This window comes from Telopea speciosissima, chromosome 2, assembly GCF_018873765.1.
Source record: "Telopea speciosissima isolate NSW1024214 ecotype Mountain lineage chromosome 2, Tspe_v1, whole genome shotgun sequence".
In the NCBI taxonomy this organism is placed as follows: Eukaryota; Viridiplantae; Streptophyta; class Magnoliopsida; order Proteales; family Proteaceae; genus Telopea; species Telopea speciosissima.
The window spans coordinates 78,184,300-78,209,012 of NC_057917.1; the positions used below are offsets into that span (position 1 = coordinate 78,184,300).

Here is a 24,713-nt window from a genome sequence, read left to right on the forward strand (position 1 = left end):
AAAAAAAAAACATGATCTCATGCACAAAAACTTGACACGTGTTGCTACATCCAACAATCGAGAATTAAATTAAAATAAAATAAAATGGTCAGGAACATAGTTACTTAAAACATGATTCCAACGCTGCTTTTTTGTCGTTTTCTGAATTGATTATCATATGTTTACCAAAAAAACAAAAAAATTGATTCTCATATCTGAGAAGATGCGATAAAAAGAGTTAAATAAAAAAATATAAACTCCTATGTTTTTTTAAGTAAAAAGAAAACTTAAATCTTTTATCTTGAAAAATAATTTATTATTATAAAAATTTATGATTCATATATCAAATATTAATATTTTGGATCTAGTTTTCCTTTAGTATGTTCAAGGGAAACGGTAGAATCCTTTGACTGAGGCCTATGAATGGTATTATAGAATATAAGACAATTATGAGAGATATTATTTAATTTTTTGTAAATAGGGGTTAAACATTGACGATCATTGATGGTTGTACAGGAACCGCATAGTGTAGATAAATTTTCTTTCTAATATTTAACTACTAAAACATGAGTTAGTCTCACAATTTCTATGCATATATTATCGTTATCTTGATTTGAATTTTCAAATCTAAGTGTTTAAAATTTGTAACATTTGTTTCCTATTTTGCCATTCTCGAAATATTCATCTGTATTTTTTATTGTCTCATTTAAATTTTTTTTATTTTTTTAAAATAATTCATCTCAAACAAAAAATTTTACCAATCCCATTTTAATTAACCATCATCATGACTATTCAACCACCAAAAAAAAAAAAAAAAAGTATGATCAAGACTGATTCTTGATGAAGCCAATAATAGACATCCTCTGCTTTTCTAAAGTAAAGGTGGACCTTTTTAGTTTTTTGCAGAATTAAAGGTGGACTTTGATGAGTGCTTTTCCAAAGTAAAGGTGGACTTTGATGACTCTCATTGAGGTTTTTTAATTTAAAATTTTTTTTTTATTAAAAATAGAGAAGTTTTAATTATGGTTTATGTATAGAATTGGGACTCTCAAACCAAATTTCAATTTTTTCTTTAGTCCACACTCCATGTAAATGTAGTTATGATACTATGCTTCTCTTGGATTGGGTCCCACCCCCATCCACAACCACAATTAACGGCTTCTCTTAACTGTCTACTGATAGGCCCACTACATCTCTCCCTCATGATTCTCAACAATGTTGTAGACAATTGACCAACAAAAGGTCTTCCCATCATGAGAAAACAACTCATTTTAGTGAGTGCTTTTTAGTTTTATGGAACAGTGCATGCTTATAGCCTCATACTGAACTTGACCTAACAAATTATCTTAGATAGACTGGCATTGGGCCCACATAATCATATGATCATAACCATCCGATCAATTTCGTACTTCGAAGTTTGAAATGTCAACACAAATGGACTGTTGATCATGGGTTAAGGCCAGTAGGTCCCTTGCTTATACAGACAACTCTTTTGTATTAGTATCACACAGCAGTTTAACCCACAGAAATCCTAAAGGGCAATTTCTGTAAATTAAAGTGTTTAACGGGGCAAAAGACAAGTCTTCCTTCGCTCCCGCTCAACAGATGTTTCTTTTGCCGCTCCAAGAAGGCAATAAGTTCACTTTTCTCTCTCTTCTCAAAAAACCCTAAAAATTCAGAAGAGAGAAAGGTAAGCCATAGATTTTGCAGGTGAACCTGAGAGAGCTCTTTTGCAGGACAGTTTAAAAATTTTTGGCGGGATTTCCAAAGCTTTTCTTTGCTGATTTCAACGGCTACTTGTTCCAGGACGGAACACTGCTTCAGGCAATTACTGTTACATTTGTTTCAGTGAGTTCGTTTTACTTTTGTTCAATTGATGTGTTTAACTTTGCTATTTCGCTCTGAATTGAAGTGTTCACTGAAGCTACACATTCTATGGTCTTATTCAGTAAATTTGGTTCTTAGACCCATTTATCTATTTAATAATAATTTGGTTCTGAACTGCTTTTTGTGGGTCTGCATTAGTAACTAACTTTGGCTGAGGAGAAAGTTATTATTCTGTGAATTGGTTTCTTTTTTTTTTCGTATTTTCATGATTTGGGTCTGGTTTTGGCGATGTGCAGGATTGTTGTCCACTATTAGATAAGCTTAGACTTCCAAGTGTAAGTCCGGATTGATTGGTGTTAGTTCATTGAAATAAGAATGGAGAGTTCAGAGGTTTTGGATGCGTCAGGGCTTCGGAGTGTTGAAGTGACTTCACCTAGTGATGGGTTAATGCAGCCAGATATTAGCTTTAAGGAGGGTGAGAATCTTGGAAGTGATATCTTGGATGATTTAGAATCCTATTTGGAAGACATTGATGACAGCCTTACCATTTCGAGGATGGTGAGTGATTCTGTCATTAAGGGAATGGTGAATGCTGTCATTGAAGATTCTGCTGAGAAAATAGCTTTGAAAGAATTGGAAGTGCAGACATTGAATGAAAGGTTGCAATTTTATGAAGCTGATGCAGATAAAGTTAAAGAATTAAGGTTGTCAACTGTTGGAATGGATAATGACAGATCTCAGTTTAAGCTGCAGTCAAGCTTTCTTGGCACTCATGTGCAGCGAGGTAGAACTGAAGTTTGTTTTGGCAATTTAAGAGGGGCTGCAGAAGAGCAGTTTCAGAGGCTTCAAAAAGACATGAACGACCTTAAGGAGTGTAAACTGGTTGGGAAAACGATGCTTGGTGTTGGTACACAGAGAGTAGGTGGTCATATTCAAGGAAATGTTGAAGACAAATGGGAGGAGGTGGATAAAACCCTAAATTTGTTGAGAAGTATTGTAAATACTGTCTTGGACCAGGTTGATGATGTGGTTTACTTGTCTAAGACATCACATAGTGAGTGGCAGCAAGAGCAGGAGTTTCAGGAAGAAATTGAAGCCATGGTGATTCAGAATTCTATCAAGAGCTTACAAGAGGAATTGAAAATTGAAGTTTGTATTGGTGAAAATATTAAACAATTGGTCAATGAGATTTCAAGTCTACGCCAAGAGCTGGATTTCATTTCAAAGTCTTTATTCAGTTCCGAGTCGGGTTATCTACCATGTCATGGATCTCATGAAAGTGCTGAAGAATGGAATGCTTCTTCAAAAGATAATATCAACCAAAAGGCTAGCAATCACATATCACTTCCCTCTTCCCTTCAAAAGGAAAATGGAAAACTTGAACCTAAGAGCTCTTCACTAGATAGAATGGACTCTGCAGAGTTGAAGCACAGGTCAATTGATGAATTAATCATCTTTTTCCAAGGAGAAATGGCCATCATGAAGAGAAACCATGAGTCAATGTTGCAAGAGAAGACTGAGGCATATTTCAGCCTTAGGAGGGAATTTCTAAAAGAAAGAGGTCCACTATCTTTGAGGAGGGATAAGGTGTTTGACTCATTGAAGAAGAAGATCCCAGAGGTCATTTTAAAGCTGGATGGTCTCCTGAAGGAGAAAAAGGAATTGCCTGTGAGTTATGAAGATTCCATGAGTATCCGCTTCTTAAAGGATAGACTTGATGCTCTGCATTCTGAGAACCGTCTGCTCAAAGATTTACTCGCAAATAAGAGAGAAGAAGTCAAATGCTTATCATCACAGGTATCCGATGCCACAGATAAAATGTCCCACCATTCTTTGATGGAGGTAGATTTGTTGGAAGAAACAAGGAAGCTGAACTGTGTTATGGAAGATTTTAAAATGGATGTTTCAGTTAGGGAAGAGATAAACATATGTATCCTTAGGGATGTAGTTAGAAAGTTCAAGTGTGATGTCGAAGATTCAGACACGAAGTTTAGAGTCATGCAAGATATTTGTAAGATTATTTTCAGGGAATCTATTAAGGATGCTGAGGCAATGATGGAATGGGGCATCACAGATTCAGATATGGAATATATTATCATGCAAGAAGTTTGTGGAACAATTCACAGAGAAGCTGTTAAGAATGCCCAGGCTGCAATTAATCTTATCAAGGCAGAATATGAAAAAGAAAATGGAAAGATAGTCTGTCTTGAAGCAACATTTTTAGAAACTAAGAAAGCCCTAAGTTTAGAGACTGAAGAGAAGGAGCAATTGAAGCAAGACAAGCTCTCATTATTAACAGTAGTGGCAGAGAAGGAAAAGTTGGCTGAGGAAATAGAATCTGCAATGATAAAGGAGAAGAAATGCTATGAACTGGTTTGTCAAGAGATCGATCAGCTAAAAGACCATGTGAATCAGCAAGAGAGACTAATTTCAGAGAGTAATAAGGAATCAGATACAACAAAGAGTAAATTTGAGGAGGCTTTAAAACGTATAGGTCAATATAAGGGAGAAATTAGCAAACTAGATCAGAATCTTAAGCTAGCAATGGAGAAGTTAAGTTTAGCTGAAGGAGAAAGAAGAGATCTTCATGCTGCTATTCAAGAAAAGCAAGCCACTATATCATTACTCAACTCAAAAGAAAGGGAACAGAGGAAGGAAATGAAATGCATTATGATTTCTATTGAAGGATTATCAAAAGCGGTTGCGGATTTTGAGTGCCGACTAACAAAGAATGTTGAGCAGAATTCTTTGAGGTACATACTCATTAACTAATACCTTGTTCTATTTATACCTAAAAAACTGCACAGACTACCTCTAAGTCATCATTGGCAAACAAATTTCAATTCTTTGTCTGGGATAAATCACAAGGATACTTGGTTGATGGTTCAAATACCTCACCTCCATCACCTCAAATTGCTCACTAGCTGGGACTCATCTGTGGGTCTTAAATGTCTGGCTGTGCACCAATATTGCACTGGTAGGTCAGATGGAGGTAAGGCTTTTGAACGCCCTAACTTAGTAAGTTATTGTGAGGAATGCTGATGACTCTTATAATCTTCAAGCTTGAACTTAATCAACTCCTAATATGATTTACTTGTGTATGTTCTATTTTGAACGGACAATCCTCATTCATCCCCACTTTTTGGGTCAGTGCCAAATGTGCCCACCTATCATAAACTTGTAAATATATTTTCTCTCAAGAAAGTCAATACTTGAGCCCCTATTGCTGAGCTTGTTTTCTTCTAATTTTATGTTTTATATATATATTTGGGTGTATCTTGAACTGGAGATCATAAAACATATCAGGTTGTTTTGGTTTTCAGGTTGGAGAAATTGACTTCACAATTCCTTCCACTAGTCCAAAAGGCTACAGTACTCAAAAGAACAGGGCTGGTTTACAAACAGAAACTTGAAAGAAAATATTCTGACCTCCAAAAGGCTGAATCAGAGGTATTCAGAGTTTCATTCACTCCTTTTTTTTTCTTTTTTTTTGGGGGGGGGGGTGGGAGGAGATTTGCTTATTTATGAATAATAATCCTGGTTCTTTTTTTTTTTTTTTTTTTTTTAATTGTAGCATACTAAATAATGTCAGCAAACAGGGGAAATAAAAAAATACCACTTGGGCGCCTTGGTCGCCTAGGCAATGCCTAGGTGGGCGTCTTGTCCCCTACGTGCTTAGGCACCCCTCCACCGCCTTGGCTTGCCTTGTCGCCTGGACAGCTATGCCTCCAAACCTAGTTTTCTATGTTTTGGTGGTCTGGGTCTGAGTTCTGATCTCACAGATTAACAAATTTTACTACATCATTATCTTGTTTTTTAAGAGTGAACAATCACTAACAGTAGGTTCAACACTTTAAAACTTAAAACTGTTGCTTTTATGCTAATATCAAGTTGTTTTGTTCTAGTTACACCATTACATGTGTTTGGGATGTTCATCATTGAGGAAAACACTGTTTCACATGCTGAGGTTGTGTTTAGGCTTTATTGCCCCTGGAATTGCTTTCTACTTCCCCCTAACTTTTTTTTATGCTTGATATGATTCTTCCCAACAACAAAGATCACACTATTTTGTTTGTGTGTGTGTTGTGTGCCTGTGGCATTTTGCCAATGGCCTTTTCTTAAGAAAAAAAATGGAATTTTTCCTTGGTGAAAAGACTTGAAAGTATCAGAAAAGTATAAAGGACAAAAAACTTCCTCTGTTCGTTAAAATTGAAAGCATTAAAAAAATACAGACTACCAGCCACCTGTTAAGACCTTAGCCTGGTGTTTGCACCTTATCTGGATGTGCCATGGGCTAGTTGGACAGTTTAGCCACTTGATGTTCCAACGGGTTATTTGGACAGTTTTGCAACTTGATGTCATCAAGTTGGGAATTCGCAGCTTTCAGATGCACTACAGAACAGAGATTAGGGAAATTATGGGAAATGGTGTTACAGGAGGAGTTTTACCAACAGGAGAACTCTGCAAAGCAGCGTTTTTTTTACATCTGAACTTGGCCCTGATAGTTGTTGAGGGCTATTCCCTCAAATGAGGTCAGTGACTATTATGCAGTGAGAAAGTTGATAATTATAGTTCTACTGAACAGTTTCAAGCTTACTGATGGACTATCTTCAATTCTTGAAAGCCTCTTTTCCCAATTTGTCATTTCCCCACTCCACGTGGTAGACAAGCTGTTGAATGGGAGTGAGTTAGGTAAATTTGTGGGTGAAGGCAGGTTTTCAAACCTAGTTTTGTGTCATAAACGCTCACAGTATTCCAGCTTAGCAAAATTTAATGGTGGCATTTATAATCTTTGGTGTTGATAGGCTGCTGCTTGGCAAGCCTGTAAAGCATGCTGAAAGGTATCAATCCAAAACTTGTCAGCTAACAAACAGAGGCCCTTACCAACTTATACCAGTAGGCCATATACTCCATTGGTGTTTAGCTATGGATTGAATTGTTAGCTAAGAAATGTTCATCAATCCTGCTCTTGGAGTCCAAAGTTCTAACCGAAATTTGTAGTTTTCTGTAATTGCCTTTGATAGGAGGTACAAAATCCCCTTAATCACTATTTCAATACTGGAACTTACAGAATTGAAACTGGATTTCTGCTTTCTGCCTTTAAAAGAGAGTACTTGATGCATCTGTAGAACAATGCATTTGTGTAATAGATTTGTATTATATGTACCCAGAATTTGGCTCTTCTATTTGCAAGCAATGTCTTACACTTTCTTCTCCTTGGTCCTCAGGTTGACCTATTAGGGGATGAAGTGGATGGTCTTCTAAACCTTCTTGAAAAGATTTATATAGCTCTCGATCATTATTCGCCAATATTGCGACATTATCCTGGGGTAAGATTTCTCTCTTGTTACTTTGGTTTCACCATTCCTTTCTTCAACATGTCTTTTGCCCCTTACTGCTTATTGAATTTTTTTATTTTTTATTTTTTGGGGAGGGGGGGTGGTGGCGGGGGGAGAGGAGGGGGCAAGCGGAATGCCTTTTTTGACTGCTGTTGTTTGGTCCATATCTGTCTGACCTCCTTTGCTCTATACATGGCACACATCCAAGGTAGTTGAAACCATTAGTTGTCTGTCCCACCCAGGGATCTCCCACGCCAAGTGACACTATTCGATGATTGTAGATTTCTATCTGTCTGATCTGTGCATCCTTTGGATGTACAGAAGGTTGCATGATACGTTATCCAGACTTCAAATTATGAGCCACACCTGTGTGCCACACTCCATATAAACCAATGAGAATTCAGGAAATGAGATATTTGCTGCACCCAAGTGTATACTTTCCGTTGTCTGGCTAACATAATCTGATAGAGCAAAGATTGTCCAGAGGTCAGATGGCAAGATATTTTAGTAGTGATATTTTTTGGCATAGGAGATCTACTTGTGTAGTCTAAAAACATGTCATGTTTGAGTGGAGTCTGAAGAAATGTCTTGTATCAGCTGTAGGGACACTGTTTAAAATGCTACCTTAATTCTTGCAATTTAAGACACTGCTGCAATTTTATAAGTAAAAGGGTAATAACTCCCAGTCCCACTTACATTCGGGAGTACAGTTCTTCACATTCATATATCTCTTTGGAGACAAAACTGGAATAGTGAAGAAAAGTTCTGTATGGCTAGCACAATGATGACATGCATAAATGAAGAATTAGAAGGCAGTCATGATAAAACCATGATCATGTTCAGAATTGAGACCATTTAGCAAATGCCATTCTCTTACAAAGTTGAACTGGTAATAAACTTATGAGCGGAATTTCTAGGCAGCCCCGTCTGGAGAGAGTTATCCAGCAGGGTCCTGTTTCCACCACGTGGCATCAGGTGGGTTTGTAACTCTGTGGACAAGTGGACCTCGGAGTCGCCTTCTCACATGTCAAACTCTGGCTGAATTGGGGTTGGCCAAGTGGCAAAATAAAGGATTGAAAAATTCAGAACTACAGAGAGGGTGCAAAGGAAAACAGACAGTTGACAAATATAGAGATGCAAGGACATGCATTGGGGTATTTGAATGAATTGGAGTCTGAAACTTGGCACACGGCTTATCTAAATCACTCTCTATGTATCCAAAGGTCAGAATTGCCAAATCACCTACCACATGGCAGAAATAGGTGGGCCATCTGGATATTTTCTCCAGATGAGCTCGCCTAGAAAAACTTTTACTTAAATTTATTCCATAAGATTAGATGATCATGTTCATTAGATCAAGAGAATAGATCTCTCAAGTGCTGTCGATTAACATAACAATTCTTAGTTGTCTCAGAATCTTGACACTTTAGCTGGGCTTGGGCTCTGCTCTTGGGGATCAGGCTAAGCTCAGTTGTATTATTGTAATAATCAGCCTATTTTAATCCCTAAAGATGGAAGAACACAGAGACAGTAATCCAGAGTCCGGAGGCCTGATCATTAAAATTATGAGAAAAATTAATTTATTAAATTAAGAACAAACTTGGTTACATGGGATTATGTCACCATTTATTCAAGGCTTTTAACATGGTAGTCCCGCTTTTCCTGGGAGAGGTGGATTAGAGATGGTCTAACCTTTGACATTTTTGCACAAAGTGACCACTCTCGGACTTTAGCCCCCATAATCATGCTGGCAGCCAAACTTTTTGCCATCTGACCATACGACAACCCATTTTTAACATTTTATTGTATAAAAATATGATTTAATGTCTGAACAAGCAAAACTTTGACCATACTGAATGCCAAGTCCAAACTTGCTTGGCTCAAGCTTGTTTAGCTAGAGGAGCTTAGTTGGCTTGGCCTTTTTAATGCCAGAAAAGTTAGCTCAGGATTGATTCGGGTCCTGCCCTATGTGCATTGAACATGTATTTATAAGATATTTCACTTGAGAATGGTAATTACATTTGCTATTTCTCACTATGGATTTATCTTTTCCTATGCTGCTTCCAATGAAATTTGCCATTAAAAATTTGTCAGTCCTTGTAGAACCTTTATTTGTGCCATACATATTTTCATGTATCTTGTGCATGTTTGAACTCCATTTACTAATAATAATGTGCATTGCAGTTATAAATCCTAGTTTTTATCAATCCTTTTTATTTTTGTAGATTATGGAGATCCTGAAATTGGTTAGAAGAGAATTAAGTGGAGAAACTGTTAAACTATCTTAATCAGCTCTTCAATAAGGTAAGAGATCTCAGCATATTGTTTCTGATTCAGTCCAGCACATGACACTAGACTGATATTGGGTTTTAGCAGACCAATCATTTCCCTTGTATATGTGATCCTTAAATTTTGAAGTTCTATGTATGAACCATCATTTTCTGGAAAGCTGTCTCCGGATTCCTTGTCATACTCATTAAATGTACTAACCTCCTTGTGCAATTTACAGAGTCATCATTTTAATAGGTAAACGTTTCCTTCGAGCTTTGGCTTTACTGCCCTATTTATTCCAGTTGGCAGCTGAGTTGGCATTAATTTTTGTGTGCATTTGTCCAAGGCACCACCTACGAATTTGGTAAGTTTCAGCACAAAGATGCTTGCTTGGTGGCCGTCTTGAGCTTAGAAATTTGTGGAAAAGTAGATTTTGGATGAATTAGAGTAAATGTTGAAAATTCAAGGGGCAAAGTTGGATTCATGGTGGGTCATATGATTGAGATGGATCTCAAATATTTATACATGATGAATCCAAAGGGTAGCCTAGTCACTTAATGGTTGTTTTGGCCTGATAAGCCCCTCCACATGGCCTAAATTGGTTAACCTTCAAGGCAAGTTCACCTTGACGGGACATTGTGAAAGGCATTTCCTCTTTCTGATAACTCTTTCTACAGGAAATGTTTGCTAGCTGGGTCATCAAACAACTTATTATGTGGCCAGGGGATAATTTCAATAAATGATAGGCCACATTCAGTTAATCTGGTGCCCAAAACATGTCATGTGGCCAGTCCAGCACTTAGATCAGCTAGTTCAGTGCTCCACATGGTGTAAGCAGGTGGCTGTCAATGCCAGCTTGCTTTGACAGGGCCATGTAAGAAGCAATTTCTCCTTTTTAATTCTTCTAGTTATTATTGTCACCATACAATTTTACTAATTGAGTCATCAAATGGATGTGGAAGATGCTGCTTGGGTGGTCATGGTCACACAGAAGGGCTCCATGTGTATGTCACAATTCTCCTTATTGATGTAGTAAAATTTAGGATGATAGTCCTAACTGCACAACAGAATAAACCCAGTCCTTGTTGCTGGACATTTACTTGAACAAATTTAAATTTCGACAGAAATTGTCTATATAATTAGGGTATAGAATTGACATAGACTGAGAAACTGAAAACATGGTCAACCGGTGCAGCCCATACCTGATGGAAAGCAGCCAAAGATATACATTTCCAGTGTAGGAATTATTTCTCCTTACCCCGTTCACTAGATTCGCATGATTTCATGTTTACACCATCTTGAGTGTCGAAAACAAAAAATATATATATTATATTATATTTGTATCAAGACATTCATTTCATCAATAATGTCTCATGATAGCCAGGCATGTCATTGTAATTGTTTTGCTGGGATAGGCATAACATGGCCTGTGCCTGAGAATGACATAGGGCAATTATGCTTCCTTTTCGCCATTTTTTTTTTTTTGGGGGGGGGTGTGGGGGCGGGGGGCGGGGGGCGGGGACAAATAAGATGAAGATCATTTGGTCCTAATCTTTGTGCTTTCATTATGGCAGATAACTGTTGTATCACCTTTGTCGGAGTGAATGAACTGGGAAATCTTTACAACAATGAGATGAATAGGATACCATCATCCTCTTTTTGAGGTGACAATCTTCTGCAATATGATGTTGAGGGGTCTTGCCTCTCTCCCCAAGTTTTGGAAGTTTTTTCGTTTGTTGGTAGTTATGAACCCACAAATGGAGATGGAAAAAGGAGCAAAGATTTGGTAGTTACAACCACCTCAGCTGACTGTCTACCTGAGATACAAACTGGATGGAGCTCGTTCAGCCCCACTTGCTGGTGTATTTTATTTTAGTGTAATGCTTTGTTATATATTCTTTTTGTGTGAAGGAAATTGGTTTTTGATGGAAGGTTTGCCTCCAAATGGATCTACACACAACCCATACATGTATGTTAATTGTCTTTTAAGTTCCTTGTATCATGGCCAAAATGTATATTTGTTACTTGCAATATTAGTAATGAGAGGAATTAAATTACCATTTTGTGAGCCTGTGGCCTCTTATATTACCTAAATCTACATGTGAAAATTGATTATCAAAAACTTCATTTTTGTGCCATCACAAATACCTTAATGCAACAATTAAATGTTCTATATGGATTCTGTGCCATCAGAAAAAACCTGATCAGAACAAACTCATCAAGCACAATATGGACTTACTTCCATGTTGCTCCCTCTGTAATTGACATAACCTAGAGAGTCCTTGGTTTGGTAATATTCCTTTACCCACCAAGTCTTGCTCCCCCTGTAACTCTCATATGTTCAGGATCATACCTCTTTGATGAGTGCCTGACCCAAAACCTTCTTAACCCAATTACTCTGCTTAAATCAACTCTAATATCCTTTAAATGTATAATTCACCACCCAGTTCAAAGTGCTGGTTTGGATAGATCCAAACCCATCTGGAGTGGGTCAATGCTAATGTTCATTGGTATGATCAAGCAAAAGTCAGGCATAGCCGCGTTTGGAAGATGGCACAAAACCACCCATTCAGTATACTGGTGAAATCTTTATTGACATAACCGAGTTATGGTCTGCAAAGTAAGGTCCCAAACAAGCCTAGGATGAAGAATTTTGCAGTCATGAAATGGCTCTGTGGAGATCAGACGCCCTTAGTCCTTCCGAAATGGAAACAAAACAAGTTTATGGAAATCAACAACCACCTTGGGGGAAACTGTGTGGCAGACTATAAGCCTAATTAGCTTTTAATTTGCATATTTGTTTTCATTCTTTTTCTTCCAATTCTGATGGATCATGAAATTTTACACCACTGGGGTCTCTAGACATTACTTACAGAAACTATGCTCTTTCGAGCTATTAGTTTCCTTGAATTCAGTGAATGAAAGCCAGGTCCTGCGATGGCAGTATGGAAGTCTTGCTGCTCACATGTCTACATAATCTAAACAGACTCCAAAAGGTCGGAATAAGGGTTTGGAAAAGTTAAAAAAATAAAAAAAAATCAAACAAAAATATAACTGCTCAAGATACAGGGGAAGGGACCATTAAATGGTGGTGCCTGCACTTGAGATAGAGTTAGAGTTAGCGATTTCTAGCCTGGCCTGGTCTGGCCTGGCTTTCTGACTGGTAGTGTACCGCCTTGAAATGTGTTCAATTTTATAATTAGGCTAAGTCAGGGCTTCATGTTGGGCCATGCCCAGCCCAACCTATAAATAAAATATATATATATATATATATATAGTCCTCCCTGTCACTATGCCTAGTGAAGTATAATGCTTCATTAGTGCCACTTGCCAGTACATAGGGTTAGTCAATTTCAGTCCATTTTACCAAAAAAAAAGGTACATAGGTTAGTCCATATGATAGAGGATCAAGCAAGCATCTCCATTTGATGGCATTTTGATAATTTTACTACAACTGATTCAAAGTTTAAGTAACTTTCCTTGCTTGAACTAAAATTTTAACCATTGAGATGTATGTGGGATCTTCTCACACATGGACTAATCCAATGTACTGCCACATGAAAATAGTGAAGCATTATACTTCACTAATATAATAATACCCAAAAAAAAAAAAGGGTTTCGCTTCGGTGGTTTTTTGGTGTCAGTTGGTCTAATCGGATTCGGTTTTGTACCGGTTTCAAAAAACCCCAAACTGAAAACAATTGATAAGGGAAGGTTCAGTTCGATTCCAGTCATCCTGGTTCAAGTTGGATTTTGAGACCCCTATTTATACGGCAGCATAATAAATTTACGGGGAGCCATTCTCTGCGTGGAACTCAAGGGTCACGCTGCACACACCAGCCAATGAGAGCGTGCGCACGACAGTACAATGGGCAGCAAAATTTCCACCATACATAAAGGCATGGCGATCACTCTGTCACCTACTGTTCATGGGCATGGCCTCTATGTCCCACGCAGGGAACTTTTTCCCTACATTTGCATAGCAATATAATAGGCTAAAAAAAATTTGAAATTGAAACTGCCTAGTTTAAGAAGAGTTGTTTGCCATAGTTTCATAGTTTCTTCTTAAGGGATTTGTTTTATAAAAGGAATGCAATTTATATATTAGAAAAATCCATCCATCCAAGCATTCATGAAGACTTTCGAACTCATCCACACACATACAAGTGTGTTATGCAGTGGGATTTTAAACCGAAAATAGGCAATCTGCTGAAGTACGAGTCCAAGAACACAAATTAAAGACAACAGCAATCAATATGCAACTAGGACTTTAATTTGATTGCTTTCCAATATCCGCTTACATATCCACAAACAAAAAGAACTCTTGATAAATTGACAAGTTAATACAAACCACGAAGATGAAAGAAAACGAGCACCCCCGATGAAGCCATAGAGAGACCAGCAATCTTTCTATGCAAGCCCTTTTAGGGTAATAGAATCTGTGCAATTAATAAATTTCCTCTTCTAATATTCTCTTCGTATGTCGCAATTTTTTTCCCCAATCTCTTTTCCTCATAACTGTACAAGTGACTGATCGAGTTGGAATTGGCGATAGTTAGCTCTTGAGGCTACCTTTTGATTCTTTCATGAGGAAATTCATGGCCAGCAGTGCTGCTCCAACCGCAGGCTCGACCTGCAAAATCAAAACATATAGCATGCAGCACAAGAGTGTACCTCTGGCTTAAAAAACAACAGAAGCATATAATGGCATCAATGAAACTGTTTTGTATGATTAGACAATCTCATAGAAGTATGCAGTATAATCAGAGGACCAAACAGACAGATGAATATCACAAAGCATAAAAGACAAGAAGACTGTTTACTTGGGCATATGATAACCCCATGCATAAACTGAATCCCTCCTGGTTCCATCTTTTGCCAGTTCAATCAACAATCTCCTATAAGGCTATAAGGTTAACCTAGAGTTTATGGGACCAAGATAGCCTACTGCAACACTTCCTTCTCATCTCAACCAACCTAAGCAGATCAATTACAAGTTAATAAGTATGTTTTATCATAGTATCACACAGGCTTGTGATATGCCCCCACGTAATATCATGAGAGAGGATTTGGATTGAAGGAAGCTATCATGCTATCTTACTGCCGTAACCATTCATTCGTTCAATTACAAGTTAATTAGTATGTGTTATCATAGTATATCACACAGGCCTGTGATATGCTCCACGTATGAAGACTGCCTACACCATGACAACACCATCACTGAACTTTGAATAGAAGACAGAAGGATTATTAATGTAATTTCATATATTGAGTTCTAAAGGCACCACAATTTGAATTCCATCATTTTAGGTTATAGTATCTATTCTAATTTTACATCCAAGAATAGGTAAGTTGAAACACCAAAATCCTCCCACTCTGTTTGTTTCAGGGACTGATATGCTATGTATTCGTTCTACTCCTTATCGCAGCCCACTCTACAGTCTCCAAAATATCTCCACTACCTTCTCATCTTCTTCGGAAATCTAAGACCACTACTCTTATTTCCCCACATCTCAATTTCTGTCTTGAGCCTCTTCATCTAGTTATACTCTGATAGGTGTAGCAGCTTGATCAAGGCACTCCATCAACCTGTAATAAGTGTAGCAGCTTAAGGTTCACTACCACTGGTACTTCAAGTTCTTCGAGATCTCTCAAAAGATCAAGTCTTGCCGCAGATGAATTTGTTCAGCATCCACCAACACCATGGGAGTTTCAAACACAAATTCACCTCAGAGATATCTGAATTTGCTTGAAGCTCAACTATACATCAGGTTGCTGATGCTGAAAGGATCTTTACACTTTGAAGATCTACTTCCCTTTCCCTGTGAAGCTCAACAGGAAGAAAGAAACCAGTTTGCTTTCAAAGAGGCCAAAACACCATCTTCCAATTTGTATCCATTTTTCCCCTAGATAGAACTTTGCTTTTCATATGAATTTACTCACTTTACCTGCAGTTTAAACTCACTCAGAGAACAAAAGCATGGGCAATCTGGGATTGCCCCACCTCCACAAACAGTAGTGACTTAAATCACAACCCCAATTATACTTCATGAATTAGAAACAAAGAAAACTACTATTCATCAACTACTTGTGTACAAACCACGTGAGAATAAAATATTTGTTGAAAGGCCAACAAATCTAGCTACATATATTCCCACAGAGACATCTCCAGAATTGGTTCCAAACTAAATTGCAGGAAAAATGCGCGATCACAATAGCAGACTTAATTCTGTAAAAATGTAAAATAAGCTATGAGCATAGAGTACAGACCTCTGGTCTAATTGGATGAGCACCAGGATAGTCCTTCAAGGTACGGTTTACTACTTCTTTCCCTATATCCCACATCTTATTAGCTTCAAGGACACCACCAACCATGACCAGTGGGAATGAATCCTTTCCATCTGCACTAATATTTAAATTTGTTAAAATACATCGAAATTCCACAAAATAGACACAAGGAGGGAAGAAAATTTAACAATATGAAGTTTCTAAACCTGGAAAAATTTAACGATATAACAAATTCCCAGTTTCCCACTGTTTGAAGGACCACATACACTACTATGCAACCACACTACTAGTTATAATTTTACATTTGAAGATCATTGCCACAATATTAGGGCCGTAAAGTCTACGAGGAAGTTGATCGCAGTGAACGACATCAAAACTGAGAGGCCTGCACCACTGTCTAAAATATTTCTCATTTGGAAAAGGAGAGCAGACACTATAAGTTAGTTGTCAAGATCATTACCATAAGAATATGGCTGTAAAAAAAGAGGAAAGGGAGGGTGTTCCGATGTCTCAATGTCTATAGTGATAAGCTTGGCCAAGTTGAAATATTTTATACATTCGACATGTTGCACACTGTCCCATCCAATCAACTTCACCTACTGAACACAAGATGAATACAAGTTTTAACGACCTACTTTAGTAAGGGTCATCCATGATCCAACTTGTAGCTCCACATCAGGGGGCTAAGTGTTGAGATCCTTCCATTGGTCTATCACAGTTAAACATTTTGGTATCTGATCAGTTGACCCCACCAATAAAATTGTTCAGGAAATCAATGGGAGTATATAAAGTGCAGAACAGTGTTTTCACAGAGCCTCAGACTGGACAGTCAAATTCAATCTAACTGTTTGGACTGTCAATTGATTGACCGAGACGGTCCGCATCACCCCACTGACTGGACACCCTATCATTGGCTGGTCAAAGGAACGTCCAGTTCAACAAATAAGATCATCCAGACTGTTCAATCTAGAAAGTCTGACCACCAGACAATGCAGGAGTTCTAAAATCATTTACTAATCTTGCAAATGAGGAGGTTTGAACCCAAGAAAAGTAGACACAAAAGGGGCTGCCTCACAACCATAGCAAACTACAGTTTGAGATTGATTTCTAAAAATGTTATTTTCTTATAGCATCAATAAAGCATATTTATTAATAATGGCATAGAGCATTATGACCAAAGCTACCCTATGACATATCTTCTCCATTGCTTGTATAACCATACACTTATGTACAGTGAACATGTCTTCATCTTAAACTTTGATATTCTAGTAGTATTGGTGGATTAAGGCTCCCAATATAATCTAGTCAAAACCCAAACATGTTCACTTTTTTTTTTGGAAGATAGAAATCAAAACCCAAACATAAGATTTCGATCTATGTGCAATTTGTTTAATATTTGATGTGGTCGCACCTTCACCACACAAGCCAAGTCTCCTAACAACAGCTTTCACACTTTCAGCCAACTCCTCAACTGAGTCCAGTAAGATTTTATGTGCAACTTGATCTCCTGCTTCTGCACAGGTTACTACCACAGGAACCAGTGCTGCGATGCGAGCCCAAGATGGATCAGCGTAGGTCCACCTAAACCCAATAAGAGAAGTCAAAAAGAAAACCAGTTGAAAACTCAATATTCACTAAATCAAAATATCGTGTTAATCACAGTACTGACGATGAAAAATAAGAACAACAAATAGACCACCTTCCCAGATAACTAAATTTTATCATGGACGAAAACAGCATGACTGGTGAACCATGACCAAACAACTTATTGATCATGACAATCAAATAGGTAGTTTATCAATTTAATAACCCACAAATGGTCTTTAAGCTCATTCTTTAGTGTGCTTCCCAGTTTAGTTCCAGACTGGAAAGCAGTATGATGCATCAGCCTCTCACAACATTGTCTCCAATAAGAGAAACACTAATGCAGTGATACATTCCAAAAAATCACAAGGTTATCAAATGAAATTTTGAAAAAGAAAAACAAATTGAAAGCAAAGATATAAAAATAAAGTTCAACAAAAAAGAAAATCCTATTGTGCAAGCGCTTTGCGTTCTTTCCATTCCATTCCGGGGTAGGTGGCTAATACTAATCTAATAAGGGAACTACTTGTCAATAAATAGATAAAGTACCCAATGAGTTCATCTGGTGAAGAAAGATCCAGCTCATGTAGAATACTGGATGTAAGCATTGTTTGACGGCCACGGCCATCATGAGCCCTCACTACTGCTGTTAACGCCTGTGCAGCAATTCCATATCCACTGCAAATAAACAAGTCTCATAGCTTGTCCAACTTCTAATACAAAAAGAAACATAATAAAGCAAGCAATTTGGTTCCTTGATTTGTAAGCTTCAAGCAACCAACACCTAATCGAATGAAGTGGAAGGTAAAATAATAACTGGAAGGATAGAGTGTGAAACTAAAAACATTCATAAACCATCATGCACAAGCCTTCAGATAATTCCTCACAATATAAAAGAGCAGTCTGGCCAATACCAAACAGGTGTCATACGCAGTTACGCACTTCAGCCGCATAAATGTCAATTTAAGTGAAAATTAACGTAAAGGCTTCAACTAGCAATATTAGAGGAAGTTTCTAGAGACCAATTTTAACAGGTGCATTCACAAAGATGCATTGAAGTGTCTGAATTTCTAAAATAGTATGGAAACTCCATACAAATGGATAAAATCATTTTAAATGGACAAGTCATGCTTGCTTTAAGTTTAATTTAACAGGATTTTTTTAAAGTTCTTGATTAATTGGCAAGATTTAATTAGGGAAATACAACTACTTTAGCTACCCATATAATACAATAACCAATCAAACCAAATGAAAACAGCATAGCGAGGGCAACAGATGAAGAGATAAGATTGTCTTGAGTTCCTGCTCAATCAATAAGTAGAAACACTATTGACTCTTGTATTGACATAAAGCGGACATTAGCAAACAAAGACTGAAACCAAATGTTAAAGACATTACAAACACCTGACAAGACTTACTAGAAGTTTGGTAAAGGTTGCTCCATTGTGACCAAGGGAAAGGCTGCGTACAATATGACCCTCCCCAGACCCCGCAGTGGCGGGAACCTTGTGCACTGGGTATGCCCCTTTCTTTTTTTTTTGGAATTAATGAAATACATCAAGTTGCAGTCTCCTGTTTCTATACATCAAGTTGCAAACTGAAATCAAAGTTCAAAAACTCGTGATTTCGACAAGGCCGAGACGAAATAACAGGCGGATTAAGGAATCAGCACTGTTTCGGTCGGAATTTCAGTCATTTTGGTAAAGTTCAGTCATTTCGGTCATGTCTACCTTGTAAACAAAAATGCACTGTTTCAGCAAAAAATTAAGTCATTTCGGCCATTTGCCCTTCGAAATTGCCAACCGAAATTCACAGCAAAAAATGCACTGTTTCAGCGAATTTTTGGTCATTTCGGTTAGGCCGAAAGAAACCCGAGTTTTCCAACTATAACTGAAATACATCATCAATACTATATTGGTTCAGGTTATGATGACACGACCATTTGCTCAATTCTTTGATAGATTAAAGGAATTTAATGGAAGAATTTCTTCCCCATAAGGACATAACCAACTGTCAAGTTCTTAGCATTTCCTAGTCAGACACCTCATATACCATTTCCTAGTCTTGTTTTTATATAGTCAAAAGTTAGCTTGGACCTGTCAGCATTGGGTTTATTTGATCCAATCTTACGTCCACATTCAAGGAAACTCCATACAGTGACTGCATGAATTGGCCAACCATTATGCCAATGTTTCTCAACAAGGTGTAGGACGTGCCAATACAGAATTTGAATCCCGCAAAATTCAATAATCTTCAATACAAATTTGTTCATGATTTCTCATGAGCAATCATGCTATAACCTGATCCATTTCATAATTGAAATTAGGGTTGTGTGCAGATCACATGATTTGGATTTGATCTCAATGAATTTGAAAAACAACCATTTGGATACATCATGAATCCTATGATTTTCAAATTAGGAATTCAAATCATCTACTATCTACATAAATCTAACGATTTCAAATCTCCCTGCTTGTTTGGTATCCAAACATTAGATATGACTTTGGCCAATGTATCATCCACCCCACCCAAATCAAATCACCTCATCCAAACGCATCCTTATCTCGATAGAAATTCATCATCATTTCTCAAATATTTTCAGTATCTTGTGTATGCGTCTTCACTGTTTTGATCTTTGACTGCAAATATCAGCTTTACAATCACCTAGTTATTGGTATAAAGAAAGCTAAACTAATTTTAGCAGCACTGCCACTTAATTCCAGGCCATTTAAGCATTAAACAAGCATTGCCTATGTTTCAAAAATATAAGGGTTACAAATCTACCTCCCCCAATCACCTAAGATGGGTCCTGCACCAGCAGCTCGAGCATCTCTTCCATCTTCAGTGAACCCATAAGCAATACTGCCCGTACCTGCAATTAGAACACAGCCATGAAGCTTCCCCATTGTTCCACTTGCCAGAGCTGCTACAGCATCATTTTGAACATATATTTTTACATGGCTTGGAAATATCTCCCTGAGAAAATTTTTAAAAAAAATGTTGCAGTGAAACCATTAAGGAGCAAACAGGTTAAATACAATGAGAAAAAAAGAACAATAATGAAGACCACGGAGATCATTTTCACCAATTTGTGAATTCATACCCATCACTAAATCCCCTTTTTTTCCCTGGTAACCTGGTTTGATACTCCAACTTACTAAATCTCATTGAACATTAGATATATTATAATCAAAGAAAAAGAACTTCAGTTTGTTAGCATTTCAGGGGAAGCAATTTATCAGATATCAGAAGACAGCTGAGACCCTTTTTTGCTACTTAATATGTAGATACCTTTTGAATAGCCAGCTCTTGGGCCTTTATCAATAATAGTAGCCTTTTCTTAAGTTCTGAATTATCATAAAAAGTTTTATAGATAAATTTTATAAATAAGAACAACGGGCAGAAATCTATACAACAAGGTACTTCCATATTTATTTTCTGGCCATGTACACAAGGGCCAATAAATGTGTCCACGATACAAGACACTTCAAGCATTTTTTTATTTTCTTTAAGTTAAAAAATTGAGGAAAAATCAGTAAGGAAGAAGAGAGCTTTCTGGCAGGAAAACAAAAACATAATATACAATGGCATGAAGTGAAGATATATCAAACGCCTTTTTACTCCCACAGCTCATTCTAGCGAAGCATAATCAAGAAAAATTCAATTCTGCCTAAGATTGACTCTCAGAAAGCAAGATTGCAGCCAAACGTAGCCTTTTAAGTTTGTGCTGCTCTACTCTATCCATCCTAGGGCAGCAAAAGAATTTTTTTTTTTTTTGCACCGCATTTTTTGCTTTAAGATCAATATTTGGACTGGTTTGTTCTGTGGGAGCATAAAATCAACCCGGATTTGCCAAACAAAATTACACTGGCGCTCTATTCCCGTAGAACAGAAAATCAGTAGAATCACTCCTGCAGAGTGGAACCAAATGTAGCCTAAACAACCTGGCAGTCAATCAACTTTGGAGCGATACAGAGTTGATTGACAGCATTTCTCCGATAATCCTTCCATCATGTTATTTCTTATCCTATCCTTGCATCAGTCTAGACTCTAGATCTTCTTGAAAAAAGGGCGTACCCAGTGCACAAGGTTCCCGTCACTGCGTGGTCTAGGGAGGGTCATAATGTACACAGCCTTACCCCTGCTTTCACAAAGAGGCTGTTTCCAGCAAGAACCACTTGGTCACAATGGAGCAACCTTTACCGTTGCACCAAGGCCCGCCCTCCACTCTAGATCTTTTTGCTTTTCATATTTCTGCTATTTCTCATTACAAATTTCCTATTGTTAGCAATGCAGCTATGAGGAAAAGAAAAGGAAGAATTGAAGGTCCAAAACACAAAAGCAAATATCCAATTTCAAGTTCACAAGACCTAGGTAAACATATTGAATATGAGAATTCCCAATTCTACATGAAATTTTTCTGTAATGGCATTAAGCTCTTCTTACAAGTAAACGGCAGAGTTTTTTTTGGTGCAAAGTAAAAGGCAGAGTCACCTTTTATGTTTGTATAAAAAATTGGAACTTATTTCAGTCCCCAAAAGAAAGTTAAGATGTATTCTAACCAATATCAGAAAGCAGAATTCTCAGAAAACATCCACTGGAACCAACCTGAGCCAATTTAATATCCGTTGTTGATCCATAGGATGGTTAACACCCGACACTGCTAAACAAACAGCCTGCACTGCCGATCGATTTGAGCCAGACTTTGAAAGGGCTTCTGCCATAACTTGCTCCAGTGTCTCCCTTGCTGCAGTTTCTGTAGAATCCAGTATAACAATGGTAACAGTAAGTAAAAGAAGAAAAAAATGTCATTTTCAAAAGCCAAACAATTAAAGCTGTAAGGATCAAGGGAAAAAAAAAAACTAATAATAAAATAATGCAAGGGATTGTAGAAGTCCAAAAGGACAAAGCAGCTTTAACTATACAATCTATCTAAAGCAATCCAACTAAACCATGAGTACTGTAACAGAAGATGCAGCATTAATTTCCGGAGCACTTCTCTGCACTGAAACAGAGATAGAAGGAAAGATACTCTGTTTCTTCCTTTCCTCGTGATCAAAATACTAAGAGATAGGGTTACAGAGGATATGTTCTCTTGTGCTTTCGGTGAGTCAGCACAACCATGCATGGCTTTCACTCTACTCCAGATAGCCCTCTCCTAGGGTAGCCATTTTCGTGACTCAAACCCATGACGCAGTTAAATCAAGCCATTTAACCCATCCCATACTAAGCTGGCCCAATTTAGTGGCTATACACTAGATCGAACCCCCGCACATAACAGAATGGAAGAAGAAAACCTACAAAAATCAATCAAGAAAAGCTAACACCGCTGAAATGGAAAAGTAAAAACTCTACATTTGTAACTGACTTTTGACTAATGTAAGAACACAAGCACATCCAGGAAAGTCCCTTCTTTTGACAAATTCAAACCAATGCCAAGACCATAATGTAAATGCAGAAGGTAAAAAAGATCTCTTTTATCATAACTTTTGATGAATCAATGCCATAACGAACAGATACACGAACTAAAAAACTGAAACAAAAGGGAACAAGAATAAATCCCATGTCAGAATTGCCAGAAACTATGAAATTAAAACAACCAAGAACACAACAAAACCGTGATCAATTTCAAAACCACAAAAAAAGGGAACAAACAAAAATTAAAACATGAAGACCCACCAAAAAATATGGATGATGTGCACAGAATCAAATTAATACCTCCAACACTGTTGTGGTTGGAGCAACCGGAGACAGCCCTGGCGAGAACAGGCAAAGGCTCAGGAAGTTGGTCGGAGAAGGCGATGAGTGGCATGCAAACACAGACTGTAGAGGTCGTTCCTCCATCCAAACCGAGAACAACGTCTGACCCATGTGGAGTTGGAGTAATTTCTTGCTCGAAACCCCAAATCTCTCCATTCCTATACCTCCTCATCACAAAACACCACTTTTTTAATTCTCTCTGAAAGGCAAAAACAGAAACGAGCTATGAAAAAAGCTTCATTCATCTAAATCTCATCATGCAAACCATTAATTAAACAGGAGAGGGAAGAATCCTATGAGATCCAAAAATTTGAAAAAAAAAAACAAAAATTGATTTGGGTACGACGGCTTAAGGGTCAAGATTAAAAGCTGAACCTTCAAATGGAATTGGTAAATTCGGAAAGAATAAGCCTTTTTTTCTCTGTTATGGTAATTCTGGTGAAATACTTCCTATCAGACGTGGGTGATGGTTAGTACATCCAACGATCGGAAAGACCACTGATCTTTACATAATGTCTGTTGCAGGCGGACCAGCTCTAGGCCGATCTCCATGTAATCAATTCTCCTGGGTTCTTTGATTCTTTCTTTGTCTTTTAATTCTCTTGCTTTAATTTTAATTTTGTGACCAGTCCTCAGCCATCGGCATTGTCCTCGATTATTCTTTTAGACTTCGATTAATTAGAAAAGTGGTTACCAAAAAAAATAAAAATAACTAGAGAAATTAATTAGTTTGTTGCACAATAAAAAATAGGTAATAGAATAGAACACTGTCCGGTTGTGTGCGTTGAAGTGGAAATGGCGGATCCTTAAGGTCGGGTTTTTGGGTTGGACGTTATTAAGTTGTATCAGAGTGGGTTATCCGTGCACCGATTACGTGGGGGCTCATGATTCAAAGTTGGGAGAGTTGATATAGTGGATGCGCTACATGGCTAGGAATGCGAAGGAAGTTTTGTCCCATATCATCGGGTAGTATGCGGCAGTTTGGCTTATGACCTTAGAAGAACTTCTCCACCTTTAAGTTCGGGCTTTTGGGTTGGACGGTATCAGAAGTGGTTGTCCGTGCATCGATCATGTGGGAACCCATGGCCCAAAATTGGGGGGAGTTGATGCAGTGAATTTGCTCCATGGTTAGGAATGAGAGGGAAATTTAGTCCCAAATTGATGGAATAGTGTGCGACAATTTGGCTTATGACCTTGGAATGGCCTCTCAACCTTGAAGCGTGGGCTTTTAGGTTGGACACTATTACGGGCTAAGATATCTCATCCTAAGCCCAACCCTGTCAGGCTCAGCCCAACCCAGCCCAAACCCGACCCTGATCGAGCCTAGTTGGCCCCTGGTTGACCCTGATTCTATGCATGAAAATAAAAAAAACAAATGGTTAACGTTGCATCTTGAACACATATAGTTTTGCATCACAATTCTACTGAAAATGAAAGTCTTTGGTGAGACGCAATCTTACAATGTAACCCAAAAACTTAAAATGTTAAATATTTTTGTTAAACTTTCGTTCAATAGAAAATTACACTCTAAACAAAAACTGTCGAAGATTTAGCATAACCCAACACATGGTTCGACTTAGCCAGAAGCCTCAACCCTAGCTCAACCCAACCTTGACCCAAGGCATGACAATTTAAACCCTAACTCACCCTTAGGGTTGAAAAACC

The 24,713-nt window shown here is 37.8% G+C and overlaps 2 protein-coding genes across 6 annotated transcripts; one reads left to right on the plus strand and one right to left on the minus strand.

Moving 5' to 3' along the window:
• Nucleotides 1–1,564: 1,564 nt before the first annotated feature.
• On the plus strand, nt 1,565–11,168 carry LOC122652303 (WPP domain-associated protein). 5 transcript variants are annotated; one of them, XR_006331582.1, is made up of 8 exons: nt 1,565–1,803; nt 2,103–4,125; nt 4,252–4,559; nt 5,130–5,256; nt 7,035–7,136; nt 9,371–9,450; nt 10,346–10,420; nt 10,991–11,168. XR_006331582.1 is itself a non-coding variant. In XM_043846010.1 (6 exons), the coding sequence occupies exons 2-5, from the start codon at nt 2,182–2,184 to the stop codon at nt 9,431–9,433; spliced, it is 2,670 nt and encodes an 889-aa protein (XP_043701945.1). In that variant the 5' UTR covers nt 1,565–1,803; nt 2,103–2,181; the 3' UTR covers nt 9,434–9,449; nt 10,991–11,168. The 5 variants fall into 5 exon arrangements, 2 of the variants coding, with proteins under 2 accessions (XP_043701945.1, XP_043701944.1); XR_006331581.1 differs by having other exon boundaries at nt 1,565–1,827; nt 2,103–4,559; XR_006331580.1 differs by having other exon boundaries at nt 2,103–4,559.
• A 2,483-nt stretch (nt 11,169–13,651) lies between these two features.
• On the minus strand, nt 13,652–23,360 carry LOC122651360 (N-acetyl-D-glucosamine kinase). Its single transcript, XM_043844728.1, has 7 exons — nt 23,007–23,360; nt 21,897–22,044; nt 20,073–20,264; nt 17,838–17,966; nt 17,116–17,285; nt 15,687–15,817; nt 13,652–14,049 (listed from the first exon to the last, which is right to left on the minus strand). Exons 1-7 carry the CDS (start codon nt 23,218–23,220, stop codon nt 13,972–13,974), a joined length of 1,062 nt encoding a protein of 353 aa, XP_043700663.1. The 5' UTR covers nt 23,221–23,360; the 3' UTR covers nt 13,652–13,971.
• Nucleotides 23,361–24,713: the final 1,353 nt, after the last annotated feature.

What these genes read in the sequence shown, in the direction of transcription:
- LOC122652303 (XM_043846010.1), top strand. Translation starts at nt 2,182, where the DNA reads ATGGAGAGTTCAGAGGTTTTGGATGCGTCAGGGCTTCGGAGTGTTGAA. An exon ending in GTTGAGCAGAATTCTTTGAG is followed by an intron (nt 4,560 to 5,129) that starts GTACATACTCAT and finishes TTTGGTTTTCAG; the next exon opens with GTTGGAGAAATTGACTTCAC. An exon ending in TCCAAAAGGCTGAATCAGAG is followed by an intron (nt 5,257 to 7,034) that starts GTATTCAGAGTT and finishes CTTGGTCCTCAG; the next exon opens with GTTGACCTATTAGGGGATGA.
- LOC122651360 (XM_043844728.1), bottom strand. Translation starts at nt 23,220, where the DNA reads ATGAGGAGGTATAGGAATGGAGAGATTTGGGGTTTCGAGCAAGAAATT. An exon ending in TCACCAGATGAACTCATTGG is followed by an intron (nt 17,286 to 17,837) that starts GTACTTTATCTA and finishes TATTGGGTTTAG; the next exon opens with GTGGACCTACGCTGATCCAT. An exon ending in ACTTGGCTTGTGTGGTGAAG is followed by an intron (nt 15,818 to 17,115) that starts GTGCGACCACAT and finishes ATATTAGTGCAG; the next exon opens with ATGGAAAGGATTCATTCCCA.